This window comes from Pieris rapae, chromosome 9, assembly GCF_905147795.1.
Source record: "Pieris rapae chromosome 9, ilPieRapa1.1, whole genome shotgun sequence".
Taxonomy (NCBI): domain Eukaryota; kingdom Metazoa; phylum Arthropoda; class Insecta; order Lepidoptera; family Pieridae; genus Pieris; species Pieris rapae.
The window spans coordinates 1,750,400-1,764,670 of record NC_059517.1 but is presented as its reverse complement, the minus strand read 5'-3'; the positions used below and the strand labels follow the sequence as shown (position 1 = coordinate 1,764,670).

The window sequence follows — 14,271 nt, the reverse complement described above, 5'->3', positions numbered from 1 at the left end:
TCAGGCTACTAGTTAAACTGCGCTATTTAGTTAAAAGTCAAGGCTGTTAATTGAACGGCTAATTTAGCAAGTTGCCTGTGACATATTAGTAGTAGCACAACTGTAGGTACTATGTTTTTGTCCAATTTCGCTTTAGCTGAAGCTTAATTTCGTTAAAATTAAAAAACGATTATTTCAAGCGACAATTTTTTTGTGATATAAATATAATATAATGGTATAAATAGATATTATATATATCTGCATACTATGTAACATAATCTTCATATTATAGTTTATTCCTACAAATATTTGTAAGAAATTAATTTTAAAATATTGAAGCGAACAGATCTGAAAAGATTACTCTTTCTATTCAATAAACTTTTAAATTGCGTCAATAACAACATCAGTAAAACGTTCTACCATTGTCCATAGTGCTACGGGACGCCCAAAATGGCATTCATTCCAGCACAGGGATACCCATTTTAGCGGGTGCGTTTGCCGGCTACTACTTTGAACTAAGTGCGTGTTATTAAAATTGTGTTAGAACCCGTAGCGTATGCAATAATTGTGCAAAACCGGTAGTCTCATGACCTTTACACGCTTGTAAATTACGTCAAACTCAGGCGCATAGCCACAAAAAACAGTACAATGCGTATTGTCTTCGTTCAAGTGCGTTACAGTTGCTGGATACGTCAGTAACATATTTTATTGCTCTGTGTAGTGATATAACATACGCTGCGCTGGAGTTTTGCTATTGAATTTTCTATTGTCAGTGGCGTAGCAATACTAACGCGAAAACTCACAAATTTTAGCTAATAAAATGCAGCCAATAATACATTTTTTATATAATTCATGAAATCGTGAAACAACATTCAAGTATCAAGTGTCAACTGTCAATTATCAATTTTAAATTGTCAATACTGGAATGTAATGTGGTAAGTTGCGCCTGTGGAAGTTTTTAGTTATCATTTTTAAGTTTAAAAGAATAATTTTTACGAAGCTTTTGTTTAGAAAACAATTTTATTAACTACTAAAGCCCACCACTTTCTATACATCCATGTCTTTCAGTCTTGAACTCTGTCGCCTTCCTGGTTCCGTGTGCTTTTAGAATGCGAACAACCGGACAGTTCAATATGTTATATAATTACAATGTAATTGGCAATTGCTTCTGATATAATTAAAGTCTTATGAACGTAATGAAATCGCTTAGGTCATATATCTATTTAAATTAGTACCTTACGTTGTGTGAAATTTATGTAATATCAAGACTAGGAATCTTGAATTATTTTTATTTTTTGTTATTGTTAGGGGGCCGTTCATAAACTACGTTCGCATACAAGGGGGGGAGGGGTCTGGCCGAGTGACAAGATGTGACAAGGGGGGAGGGGGGGTATAGGGCAGCGTGACGTTCGCCGTTTATTACATGACATGAGCGCTCACAACGGGTTTCTTTGTTTTTCCAATACTTGAGAGAGTAACGTTTCCACGTACCCTGCGCTCTCGATTCAGTAACAAATGAAAATACTATTTCTCTAGAATTTATCATACTCAGTAGGGGGGGGGGGTCTTAGTTTTTGTGACGAAATATTTCTAGGGGGGGTCACAAAAAGTGTGACACAGCGTGAGAATGGGGGGGGAGGGGGTCAAAAAAAGCTGATTTCAGTGTGACGTATTTTATGAACGGCCCCTAGGTTAAATGACAATTATATCACAGCAAAACTAGTTATATATTTTCAAATTCGAGGATTTGGGCAGAAGGGGCATGAGCCGCATCCAAGCCCATAGATACTCACATTACTAGAGGACTGGCCAGCGCGTAGTCGGCCTTTTAATAATTGGTACGCTTTTTTCTCAAAGAATACTAAGTCGAATTGGCTTGGAAATACATCAGTAGCTGGACGGGCGTCGAGGTAATACGGAATTAAATATTTTATCTCTTAGTTCAATTTTGACACACTGAAAAGTTTTATATTATACTTTATACTATACTTTATATTATAAGTATATATTCATTGTAATTAAAGATAAATTAGAAATTGACAGCACAACGGACACGATTTATTATGTTAAGAAAGAACGAATTAATTAATTAATTTAGAACATTGATTTCTGAACAATAGAAACACTGAAAACACTAGAACTTTTACGTACATTAGAATGATAGCTTCCCACGCTGTTTCATTGTTTTTTCGTGTTTATCTTCTTTATTTAATGCTTGAATTGGCAGCTTAATGAGAGTACTATACCAATCCAAACTCCAATGGATTGGAATACAAAAACGACTAGTAAACGGAAAATTGTACAATTCGTTTTCGTAGCGCTGTCGTTTCCAGGAATTAATTAAACTTAATATTGAAAGATTGTTATATTGAATTCCCAATAGGGGATTAAAAATATAAACAACAATTTTGTTACTTACGAGTGCCATTGAAAAATCCTAAAATGTTTTGTTTTGTCCGGACATACGGGCTGCGCGATACTTGAACAACTTGAAGAACCTACATAAATGACCACTATTTAAGCCTTGAGTTGTTTAGGCTATCGCGGAATGTGGTTAAAAAGTGTATTAAGAATATCCATAGCGCAAAATCATCTACGTCAAGAGCACACCCCACATACACACCATCACGTACATACTCACACTTTTACACCATCACACAACACAACCAAATTAGGCTTAGTTAAATAAATTGAATCACAATTAGTTAAATGTATTGAATACTTTTTGTTTGTTTGTTCCCTTTTTGTAGTAAAATGTATGATGTATTTCATCTTTGGCTATATTTTCAGTGTATTTGTTTGTAATTATATAGAATTTATGAAAAGGATTAAGAAAAAAAAGAATCTTATCTATAATATACACTAACTGGCTATCTGTAATATACACTTAAACTATATTCCGTAATATACACTCAAACCTAAGTAGAGCAATCAGTCGAGGTTATATAAAGGTTGAAATCAAAAATGTATGGGTTAATATTGACGCGTACAATGAGATGGTTCAATCTGCGGAGGTCATGGGAAGGCAATCTAATACAGGCATGCTTGTCAAATTGAATACTTGTGGTGTAGCTGTATATAAAACGAGATTCGTTTGTTTATTTGAATTAATATTTTTTGTATTTTAAATCTATTGTAAGGAGTACGCGAGCCTTATGTCATATGTCTCCAACGCCTTTCGATCCTTCAAAAGCATTTTTTTTTAATTAAAAAAAGTACTATTAAGTTTGTAATGGAGGAGCTGGCAACCCTGGCACAGGTATTTTTTACTTTAAAGGGTTCACAAATCTCATACATAATGATCTGTTGTCTAAGAAACACACTTTCATTTTATTTTGTTTTTAATGTAAAAATTGGTTAAATTAAAAAGTACGTAAATATGGTTAAAGAAAATCTGTGGTTGTAAATATATGTCGTGTATTTCCAAACCGTATCGACTTGGGGTCCTTCAAAAAAAGGGACAATTCTAAAAAGGCCGACAATGCACGAGTCCTCTGGCAATATGAGTGTAAATGGCTGGCAGTATCACTTAATTTATAAGTAAAATAAATACATATAATAAAATGGGCTGGAATAGACATTTATCTTAAGAAATATCTCAAGTTGCAAAACGTGAGTCGGACATATATATTTAAACACTTAATTAGGCTAGAATTTATTCAATGAAATAGCTATACGATTGTAAATTACCCTTGCAAGCGACGTCTCATTAGAATGTACGTAGACTCTTAATATTATGTACAATCACGTAAAACGCTTCTATAGCTCCGACTATCTTAAAAGTAAAACCTTTTTTTATTGATGTACACTTATGAACAAATAAAAAGTTCTAAATTTAAATTTAATGTCAGTTTTCAAATTAAGGACGTAGAACAGACAAGAGGAATAAAGTTGGAGTTTCAACCCTTTGTTGTTGACATCCCCAGGAACTGCCCCATTTTGGCTCGTGGATTCTTCTAAAAACAGCAAGGGATTGGAACTATTTGCACCCTTCCAACTACCCTAGACAGTATAATATGGGTTCATTGAAGCGACGATTAAATGCTGCATCTTAATTAGCATCAGGTGGGATTGTGTAAAGCTTCATTCAATATGAAACTCAAATTTCTCCCGTCTTGTTACAATTACACCACCGTAGTTATATAAGAAGAGAAAGTAATAAGAATATGGATAGCGCTAAATCACCTGCATCAGCACACCCTACTTACACACCCACTCAGATACATACCCTCACTTTTAGACCATCACACATCTCCAATTTATTTATGTACTTAGTTAAATGTATTTAATCATTTTTATTGTTTTTTTTTCCTTTCGTAAATGATTGAACCTGTATCAGATATTCCAATTTTTGGATATATCTTTAGTTAATTGTTGTTTGTTATATCTAATTTATATAAGCTAAAGGATTACGAAACAAATATTTTATTTATTTATTTATTATTTATTTATTTATTTTCCATTAAATTTTCCTATCTTTACAGTTATAACTAATGCGATAGAATTCCATTATATTACCCACACCAACTAACCTACATACAAACATTAAAAAATTAAACTAAAATTCCTAAATCTTATAACTAACAATATATAATTTTACTGGAGCCAATGCGACTGTAATGATAATAATGTACTCCGCATTACGATTCTGACGAATAATGAATGCTCGGATCCCATAAAATCCATTGAACTTGTTATAAATAAGTATAGGTATGTTAAAACATAGGCATTCTTAAGACTCTCCTATTGATAAATTATCAAAGCATTAAAGGCATTACAACAATTTCTCAACGCGCAGATACAATTAATGGTACGACACTAGCGCCATTCTGCGTCTGATTGCCTTTATAGATAGGGGAATATGAACATTATCTTCGCAAATACACCAATGTATTCCGTCCATTTGTTTGTAAACTATCTATGAATATTAATGCTCTTTTGCTGTATCTTATTGCTATTTGTTATACCAAGTACTATCAGCAATAGCTCTGGTATCACATTTGCGTGGTGGGATCTTCAAGTTCTGGTTTCTTCATTTGAGAAATATGAAAGAGTACAAGTTATTTATAACCAACACCTCCTTGAACGATTGTAGTCTCCACTAGTAGAAGATTAACTATTCATCTTCTCCTACTGGAGGTTGGCTATCAGTAAAATCGTACAATTATGTAGTCCACAGCGTATCTGATGTTTACGTCAAGAAGCGACATCGACCGCCGTTACTAGTTGGTACCCTCGGTGAAAAGTGAAAACTACCCTCTTTAAAATTATTAATGAACTGCATAAATTAACAGACGTTTTTATTTGTCCGTTGAGTGCACTGATGGTCTGCTTTATGACAGTTCCTATTGTATAAGGAATAGTATTTTTGTAAATATTTTAATCTATTACTGTCTATTGTGTGATTGTGTAATAGTAACATAAATTATGATTTCTCGTTCTACCGACGCGCTCTTTATCCTGGATAGACTCTGTTGATCATTCTATCAGGCATTTTTGGTGGTAGCGGTACTGAAAGTACCACTACTACCACATTAAAACTCAATGCACGTGAAGTTATTAATAATAATAATAATAATCCCCAAACACTGTAGTATACTTACCTTTGCTGATAGGACGTAATGGCTGCTTCTGAATCATACTTGTCACCTCACATATTAATGGAATCCATTATGAAGATACATATTCATAGCTACCATTAAAGTATTACGTTAGTTTTTGTGAAAGCTATATGAATATTCAAACTATGTATATGACTGTGTTGTCAAATTATTGATTTAAAAGTGACATTAGTTGACGCTAGCATCAGCCAGGTTAGTGATTATCTTATGTACAAAATTCTCGTGTCACGGTGATTTTTTTTTTGCATATTGGTTAGGTTTACGAATCTGATATCAACTCTTTTTCATTTCCCTAAAGGCAGTTTCTCCAAATGTTCCATTTTGGTATGTACTCTATATATTTTGCTCTATTGTCGATAGTTTCCGCAGCGTATGGGATATAGGAAATTTTTCACACTGCTTTTTCATGGGTTTCAATAAAAAAAATTAGAACCTGTTTTTGTTGTGGCTTTAGCGTGCTACTCTTATCCCTGAGGTCGTAGGTTCAATCCGACTGCTACAATAGACTTTCTTTATAACATTCGCTCGAATGGTGATGGAAAACGTGAGCATCGTGAGGTATGTATGGCTTGCCTTAGCCCCAAAAAGTCGACGGCGTGTGTTAGGCACAGGTATCACCTACAAACAAATGATCATGAAACAGATATAGAAATCTGAGACCCAGGCCTAAAAAGGTTGTGACCACTGACTTATTTTACTTTGCTATAGCATAGAGCAATTAATTAGTATTTTTCTCTTATTTCTATAAATTTAAATACCACGGCATTTAGTAAGACAATACTGTATATTTATGAACATGTCAGCGAGAAGTAGACTAGACTGGTCGCTCGTGACTTGGAGTCACGATTTTTTAACATTTTAACTGTTTCCCAATGATCGGTAGCTTGTCACTCGCATTTTACCTGACTTGCGACATTTTTAATTGCTTAAAACTGTTTAAAACGTTTGTAGATTGCATAGTTTAAGTTCTCACTGTTAACAAGTGTTTTGGTTTTAATGAAAATAAACGATTGCCTATATTGCAGGTTTTCACGACAAGACTAAATTTCCAAAAGTTATATTTAATAAATAAATAATAAATCGTTTATTTCCAAAGAATGTGGTTCGTTTAGATCCGTTAATTATAAAAGTCATATGATTTTCTTATGTCACATAATAAGAACCTAATGTCATAATTCCAAGTTTAGTAAAAATGCCATTAAATTTAACACCTCACAATAATAATTATATAGTAATACAAAGTAATGAATGCGCTGACTTTATTTGCACTTAATATAATTTTACGAGATTCGATTATAAGCACATTGGCATTTAACAGTAATTAATGTTATAACGATATGCTTAATTCTTACGGCTTTTCGAAACGTACCATAAAATCATTCACATTTTAAGTCGTTTATACACAGACAAAAGTCAGAAGAGACTGTACAAAACATAATAATAATATAAAATAAAAGATACTGAAGTATTTCCGAACCAATTCGACTTCCTTAGGGTCCTTTTTAAGCAAAGGCCTAGAAATCCTTCCATTTTTGTACACTCTCTGTTATGTACATGCTGTTTACTTAATCTGATCCATCCAACTTCTAAATTGTCTTCTCTCTTTTGCGTTTATTGTACTTCGAGCACCAGTTTAATCTTCTAAATAATCTTCTTCCTCCACTTTTATACTCCTGTTTCAAAACATAGTTAATGAATATATCATAATAATTACACAAGTTATGAAGGTGACAATTTCCACCTTAACAAAGAGGACGTGCGGAAATATTTTAAGAAGTGGAAAGTTATAGACTTTTTTTAACAGTAGTAATAATTTAGTTTTAATTTCAATATATTCTTTAAAGTTTAATTTCAGACTTTTTTTTCTATTAATGTACTTATGTTTTCTGTTATATATTTTGTTTATCATTGTTTTGGCTTTGTACATTAACTACTTCTTTTTTCTTCTTAATTTCTTTTATCTTAATACAATATATAAATTACGTGTAACGTCGTTTGTCCGCTATGGACTCCTAAACTACTGAACCGATATCAATCAAATTGCAGACCGTGTGCAGTTTGATTTAACTTAAAAGATACGAGTAACTTAATAGCGTACATTTCAATTTATACCCGCAATATTATTTTATTGCAAATATTTGTTTATTATTTGATACAATTCTAGCAGATGGCGCTGTGTTAAAAGTACATACCAACGTTTCACATAAGCTATCTACCTTTCACATAAGTTCTCCTACCGTTTCCCTTGAATAGTTTACTACTATGTAATATAACAAAAACCTTAGCCACAGCAACGCTTGGCCGAGTCTGCTAGTAATATGTATATGGGAAGCTGCAAGATTACTTATAAATAAATATTTAAATAACTTTCATTCATAGATAAATGACTCTAGTGAAGCGACATCAAATGTCAATAAATTCACACAATACAAAAGCTCATCATTTATGGCTCTATGAAGTTGAATAGCACATAAACAAATGACAGGCATTATCGTATTGTCCAATAAAATCCATTAGCACTTATAAGGATATGTGGGAATCACTAGAAAGTTGTCATAAAACCGGATCATCGCCGAAATTCGTCTCGCGAAAACACGTGCGATCTCAACAGGTTTTAACTTTTAGGGTTTACCTTAAGATTACTTATTGTAACCGGAGAATTCAAGATACCTAAGCTTGGGGCAAGATACCTAAGTGTCTTATCGAGGTGAAATTATAGTTAAAGAGAAAAAAGTTTTGATAGATTTTCGTCGTTACACTGTTTTATTCAATCATTTTTAGAAGAAATATTTGTTAGGTCCAAGAAATATTGAGAACAAGAAACAGACAGGTTTTGTTTTTGTGCATTCTATCTATGACTACAAAAAAGAAACTATTCGTCCCGTATTTACGTTATACTATTGGATTTTGATAAAGTTTGTGTAAACACGTAAATTTCGTTAGTGTAATTTTTAATACAGCTTCTCGAGAAATGGATTTCCCTGCCCATTCTTCTCCACATGAAATTACCTATTACAAGGGGAAACTAGATTTTTTAAAATATTTTACCTTGTAATTTTGACTTTCAAAATGTCTATAGTATAACCGGTGTAGTAGTTTTAATATATGAGAAATAGTCAAAGTCATTTATTCATATAGGTAACACAATGTACTGTATTAATTTTACATTTAATGTCAGTTCTCAAATCAAAGGCATAGAACGGAAGAGTAGGCTGGCAATAAACTCTTTGTCTTTTTATTTTACACAATATTTGTAAGTAATTAATTATAATAAAATAAATTAAAAACAAAAATTTGTCCTCCATCAGCAGAAGGTATAGTAAAATAGAAGCCCGCACTTACATTCTTATGGTAACCATTACAATGTCAATTGTATATCATTTCAGTGGACATGATTTTGAAGTTATTTTTTATGTTAAGTTTTATAATGAAAACGTTTCTTTCAATTTAAAGTGAAAACTGTAACTAAAACCTTAATCTTACTACTCATGTGAAAGCCTCAAAGAAATCATGAAACATAAGGCGATTTGAAACACAATCTCTCGTATTATATGTCTTATGAAGTTCAAGTTCACACAGGCGAATCCCATTAAGGCACCTGATATAAATAGTAACAACAAGTGTACGTATCGAATTTAATCTTGAGTCTAAGATGTTACCAGAAATTAGTCTTCCAATGATTTATCATTTGTTTTTATTAGACCAACGGATCCGACAGACATTTTCCTGTATACACGTCTTACATACAAATATACAAAAAAATATAGGTATAATAAAGTAAATTGTGGACTCCACTTGAATACACATGAATTGCTTCAAAATCTATTTGGGAGTTTAATTACGAATATATATTCGTAACGATAATTCAAAGTGAACAGAACTGTTTATTTGCTGTACCTGGTGAGGTATGCCTTAGACCAAAAGAAAGGACACGGCGTGTTTCAAACGCAGAAAGCTGATCACCTACTTGCCTATTACAAGAAATAGATCTCGAAACATAAGCAGAGAACTGCGACCGAAGCGAAAAAAAAATGTTATTTTTGTATGTGTGTATGTATTATAAAATATCAGGGTAAAATTACCCTTGTTATTGTATAATTACAAAATATAATTTAATGAAAATCTTTATTTATAATTTAACGGCACCAACACGAAATAAAACATAAAAAATATTTTTTTTAAATAGTACACAAATACGAACCATGTAACGCTGAATATAATTCCTGACTTTATTTGGACGCATCGTAGTAACGATAATTTCCTATTCACCCTTCATATTCTGCAAACTTATTCGGATTTGATAACAAGTGTTTAGTTTGTCCATACGTACCGCAAATTAAAAAACTATCGTTTACAATACGGGCCGTATCGTCGTTAATCAATTTTCATTGCCCACATCTATCAAGATTGTTATCAGTTAATCAGTTAGTCGATTTACTTCTTCGCTACAGTATTTTTCCCAGGATTGTTAATACGCGATTGTCGTGGGAATAGAAATGTAAATAATGTTTTTAATTCTCCCTAGGCCCTCTAATTGTTTTGTTTGATACTCTAAATATTCAAGGCGGTGTTTAGTAAGCCAACCCGATACCTACTGACGGGAACCTTCAGTTTAAAAAAAAAGATTATTATGATTTACTTTTTAAATATAGCCATTAACAACCTAATAACCTAAATAAAAAGTATTGATATTTTTACTTAATTAGTATGATATGATATCTCTTTAATTGCAATATAGGGTAATTTCTTTTTTTTTAAACGTGTTAATGCAATGAAAAATTATATAAAAACAGGATTATTTAAACGTTTATTTGTTTATAATTTGTATAATGTTAGCAATATTGGATCGTTTATGTTATAAGGATTGTATTTTCATATTTTTGACCGACTTAAGTTTATTAACAAACGGTATAGTGTTGCTATACTATAGTATATATACTGCACTAACGGTACACCTTCATATTGGCACCTATGAGCTTGGCGAATGCTTTGTTTATAAATTATAATAATTACTTGCAAATAATATGCATGCATTGTTTAGAAATTTCATCACCGCTGGCTTTTACTATGGATAATTAAGAAATGCTTCGGAAATCTGGAACTAAATGTGTTTGAGTAGTATTTTATGATGCATATCAAAACATTTGGGTTTATTGAATGTATTTTTATCTTGTATTAATATTCAGCTGATAAACATTGATTACTAGGAAGTGACCTGAATAAAATCCAAGTTATTCTGATGTATTTCCGATTTATAATGGTATACAATCCTTTAATAGCAACGTATCTGTCAGTTATCTAACTTTATTTATTCAAGCATTTATATGCCCACCGATGGTCACATGTCATATAAATCCTAATGGGAGCCCCTATAAATACAAAATAAATTCAAAAGCTATGGGGTCAAATGGATCTGTGCCCTCCGAACTCCGGTTCATTGAGCACAACAGCGCCATTCAACGGTAGAAGCCCGTAGCGTTCAGTGCCAAGTCTAAACACCGAACGCGTCACACGCGCGGGTCGTGTATCAGATACGAGAGCGTATATTCGAATTACGAAAACCTTGCATACTCTGCGCTGCGTTCGGCGCGAACTTTGACAGTTGTTTTTGACGTTTTATTTTCTTTTTAATTTAAAAAAAATGTGTTAGGCCTGTGATTCTGCTGATTTTACGTCGTGAGTTCAACATGACGTCTCTATACGAGGTGAGTGTGACATTTACTGGCATTTAACGCTTAGTTTAGTAAATTGTTTTAATGACCTTGTTAACGCTTTTGTTGTCTAATTGCCTGCAGACACAACAGTTATTAAATGAACTTTTATGCTTTGAACTTTTTAGTTGCGAAGTATGAACTCTTTGTTAAAGTCACGTAGATATTGCATTATAGCTTTATCACGATCTTATTACAGCGTTCGTTATTGTATGATTAGAAATGGATGTTTACAAATATTCACCGGATACAGTGCATAAAATATCGTCCTGACAACTTATCTTGAAGTTTTATTATCTTTAGATATAGATTATAAAACCCGATTCTGAATTTTATCTATTTGGGTTACCAATATTGAAATCAATTTATTTTATAAGTTTTGAGATTGAATTCATAAAAAATAGGTGTTTGGCTCATTTAATTTGTTTAGTGTAGTTTAATTATTTAGATTAATTACTATAATATATAAAATAATTAAAGTATTTTTTTTTGTTTTGGACAAGATTGTTTATTTATGCCAGATTCTATATTGTCCGCGGCTAACACCAGTAGCGGTGTAAATACGTTTTTTTTTTTTCAAACGTCTCAAATTAGACTGTTTGGCCATTAAAGCTGAATATTCTGCTCGTGTTGTTGGAGTTGCAGCTGTGTTATCGCAGCGGTCGATTTCCATAAGTAAATATTTACACAAGTTATTCAACGCTTATCGAATATTTTAACGATTTTTCAAATATACCACTACCGGTCTGCCTAAGATTAGTCCTGATCAACACGCAAACAAAATAAGGTATATAAATATTACAATTTAAAAAAGGTCCAACAGTTGTTGCCAAATAATAAAGTATTATGATTTTACTGTGAACATATAAAATTGTCGACTAAATTATAAATATATACTTTCTACTTTCGAACTATTGACACAAATAAAATACCGAATAAGTAAATAAGTAGATTAACTTGTCTATTAATCTTATTAGCGTATTATGAAACGGTAACGTGCTCTAGTATTAACCGACTTCAAAAATGAGGACTTATGATCGTGCCTCTGCGCTCCTTCTCTTATAGTTCTGTCAAATTCTATGTACGCTTTATACAAATAATTACTAATTCTTATAACTTGTATTTTATTTTTATGATAAAAGCGTACATTTAAGGGGAGTTGTGTGGTATGTTTTGACATAACTGCGTTCTGGAAGGGTCAGGGCCAGTTGACAATGTAGGATAATCCTCAGCCCTCTAACAGCTTTTTTATGAACAGATCCAAGTGATGCCATGCTGTCTCAATCTCCGAATCAATTCGACTTAGGGTCTTTCAAGATAAGAACATACCAATTCTTAAAAGGCTCGGAAAAGGCTTGCGGCTTCTGGTAGTTGGAGTGTCTATTGGCGGCGGTACAATTAAAAACAAAGATTTGTCATCTATCAGTGTACTTAGCTGTCAACCCACTTCTAGAATAAAAAGCCAGTTAGCCTTGTCTATGTTATTCCATCTCTATGTACTTCGAGATGAGATAACATAGACAAGGCGATCATAGCAACAGCCTCTACGCCTAACATAGGAAGTAACATTTTCCGATGACAACGTCACAACTGTACACAGTTAATTCGCATAAATTATCATTGTAGCCACGATACAAATATGTTATTTCAAATGTTTGTTTTGCCTATTACAGAGTGCAATGCACTTCGCCATAGAACTTGCTGCTTGTTAGTAAACAGTGCTCACAATAGTCGAGCCATTCGTTACCAAGTGTTGACGGAAGTCTGAACATCTTTATATTCTCGGTTTAATGTTCTGTTATATTAGGTGTGAATTTGTATACAATTGTGAGTATTCTACATTGTCTTGCTATAGCAATAAATTTCTTTATTTATGTACGGTTTCAGTATCGGTCATCGTGGTGCTTTAAATAATAGAGGATTTTAGTTTTAATTATTAATAGTCGTCAAGAAATAATGACTTGCTATTTGCCATGAAACAAATGAATGCATAACAGTTGAGGAGAGTGGCTACGTTTGGCTATACTCTCGTTACTTCGACGATCTAAGAACTCGATACGTTTATAAAATTAAGAAAACCTGAGTGAGCAAAATGCAAAGACCTCTAAATGTCGCCAATTTTATTCCTCCCTAAATTTACAATTAAAAGAGATATTGGGGAAAGAGTTTAAACAGTTAATATGGACGAATGGAAGAACAACGCTAATAATTTAGAAGTTTTTACATTAAAGAGGCTCCAAAACTACTGGACTGATTTCAAAAATTCTGAACAGTTATTCCAAATGAACTTATTATCAAACAAATACGAAACAGGACAGACTGATAGATAAAATAAATTTAATTTAAGACTTTGGTTCTCAAAGAAAACAGCGTACGAATTCTTAAAAGGCTGGCAATGCATTTGCGGGCCTGCGGCTGCGCGCCAGGTCTTCGCTCGCCGCAGCCCCATCAAGGGGCTTATTGCCCGCCCCGTACCGCCCTGTTTCAGCAGAGCGCGAACACATACACCATACGAAGGGGACATTTGCCCCAAACGGGCCTAAGCCTTCCCCTCCCGAGGGAGGATGTCACATTAACCACGACGAGACTGGGCCTGGAAATCTATGGATGGCGTTATCACTTACATAATAAAATGTGTGTCTACGTAAAACAGAACCCTTAGAAGTTAAAAAGCGGAGTTCTATTATTGTCAGTGTCTTATATAAGGCTAGGATATTCTCGTACAAGTGGCATATGGAGTTGTAGCCTTTTCCTGTTTTTAAATATTAAACTGTGAGAAAATATTAATTTCATATAAATATCTATTTTAGACTCAATTACTTTACTCCATCAAAATGTTTAACACCCATAAACACTTTCTTTTTGTAAACATTATTAGATAAAAGTCGTAAAATTTTGTAATCACAGAGAAAGCTCTCAATACGCTTAAGCTTAATGATGGGTATCGCACAACTATTTTG

At 33.0% G+C, this 14,271-nt stretch overlaps 1 protein-coding gene across 3 annotated transcripts in view; it reads left to right on the top strand.

Annotated features, from left to right (window-relative positions):
- The window catches only part of LOC110992618 (leucine zipper putative tumor suppressor 2 homolog), a 77,054-nt gene that overhangs the window by 24,532 nt on the left and 38,251 nt on the right, over nucleotides 1–14,271 (top strand). Inside the window, exon 1 of one of the 3 annotated variants that reach the window (XM_045629543.1) lies at nucleotides 11,072–11,305. The exons of the other annotated variants lie outside the window; for them this stretch is intronic. Within the exon in view, the coding sequence (XP_045485499.1) occupies nucleotides 11,288–11,305 (18 nt within the window). The 5' untranslated portion in view covers nucleotides 11,072–11,287. Of the gene's footprint in view, nucleotides 1–11,071; nucleotides 11,306–14,271 lie in introns of those variants that run through there. 3 annotated transcript variants of the gene reach the window in all.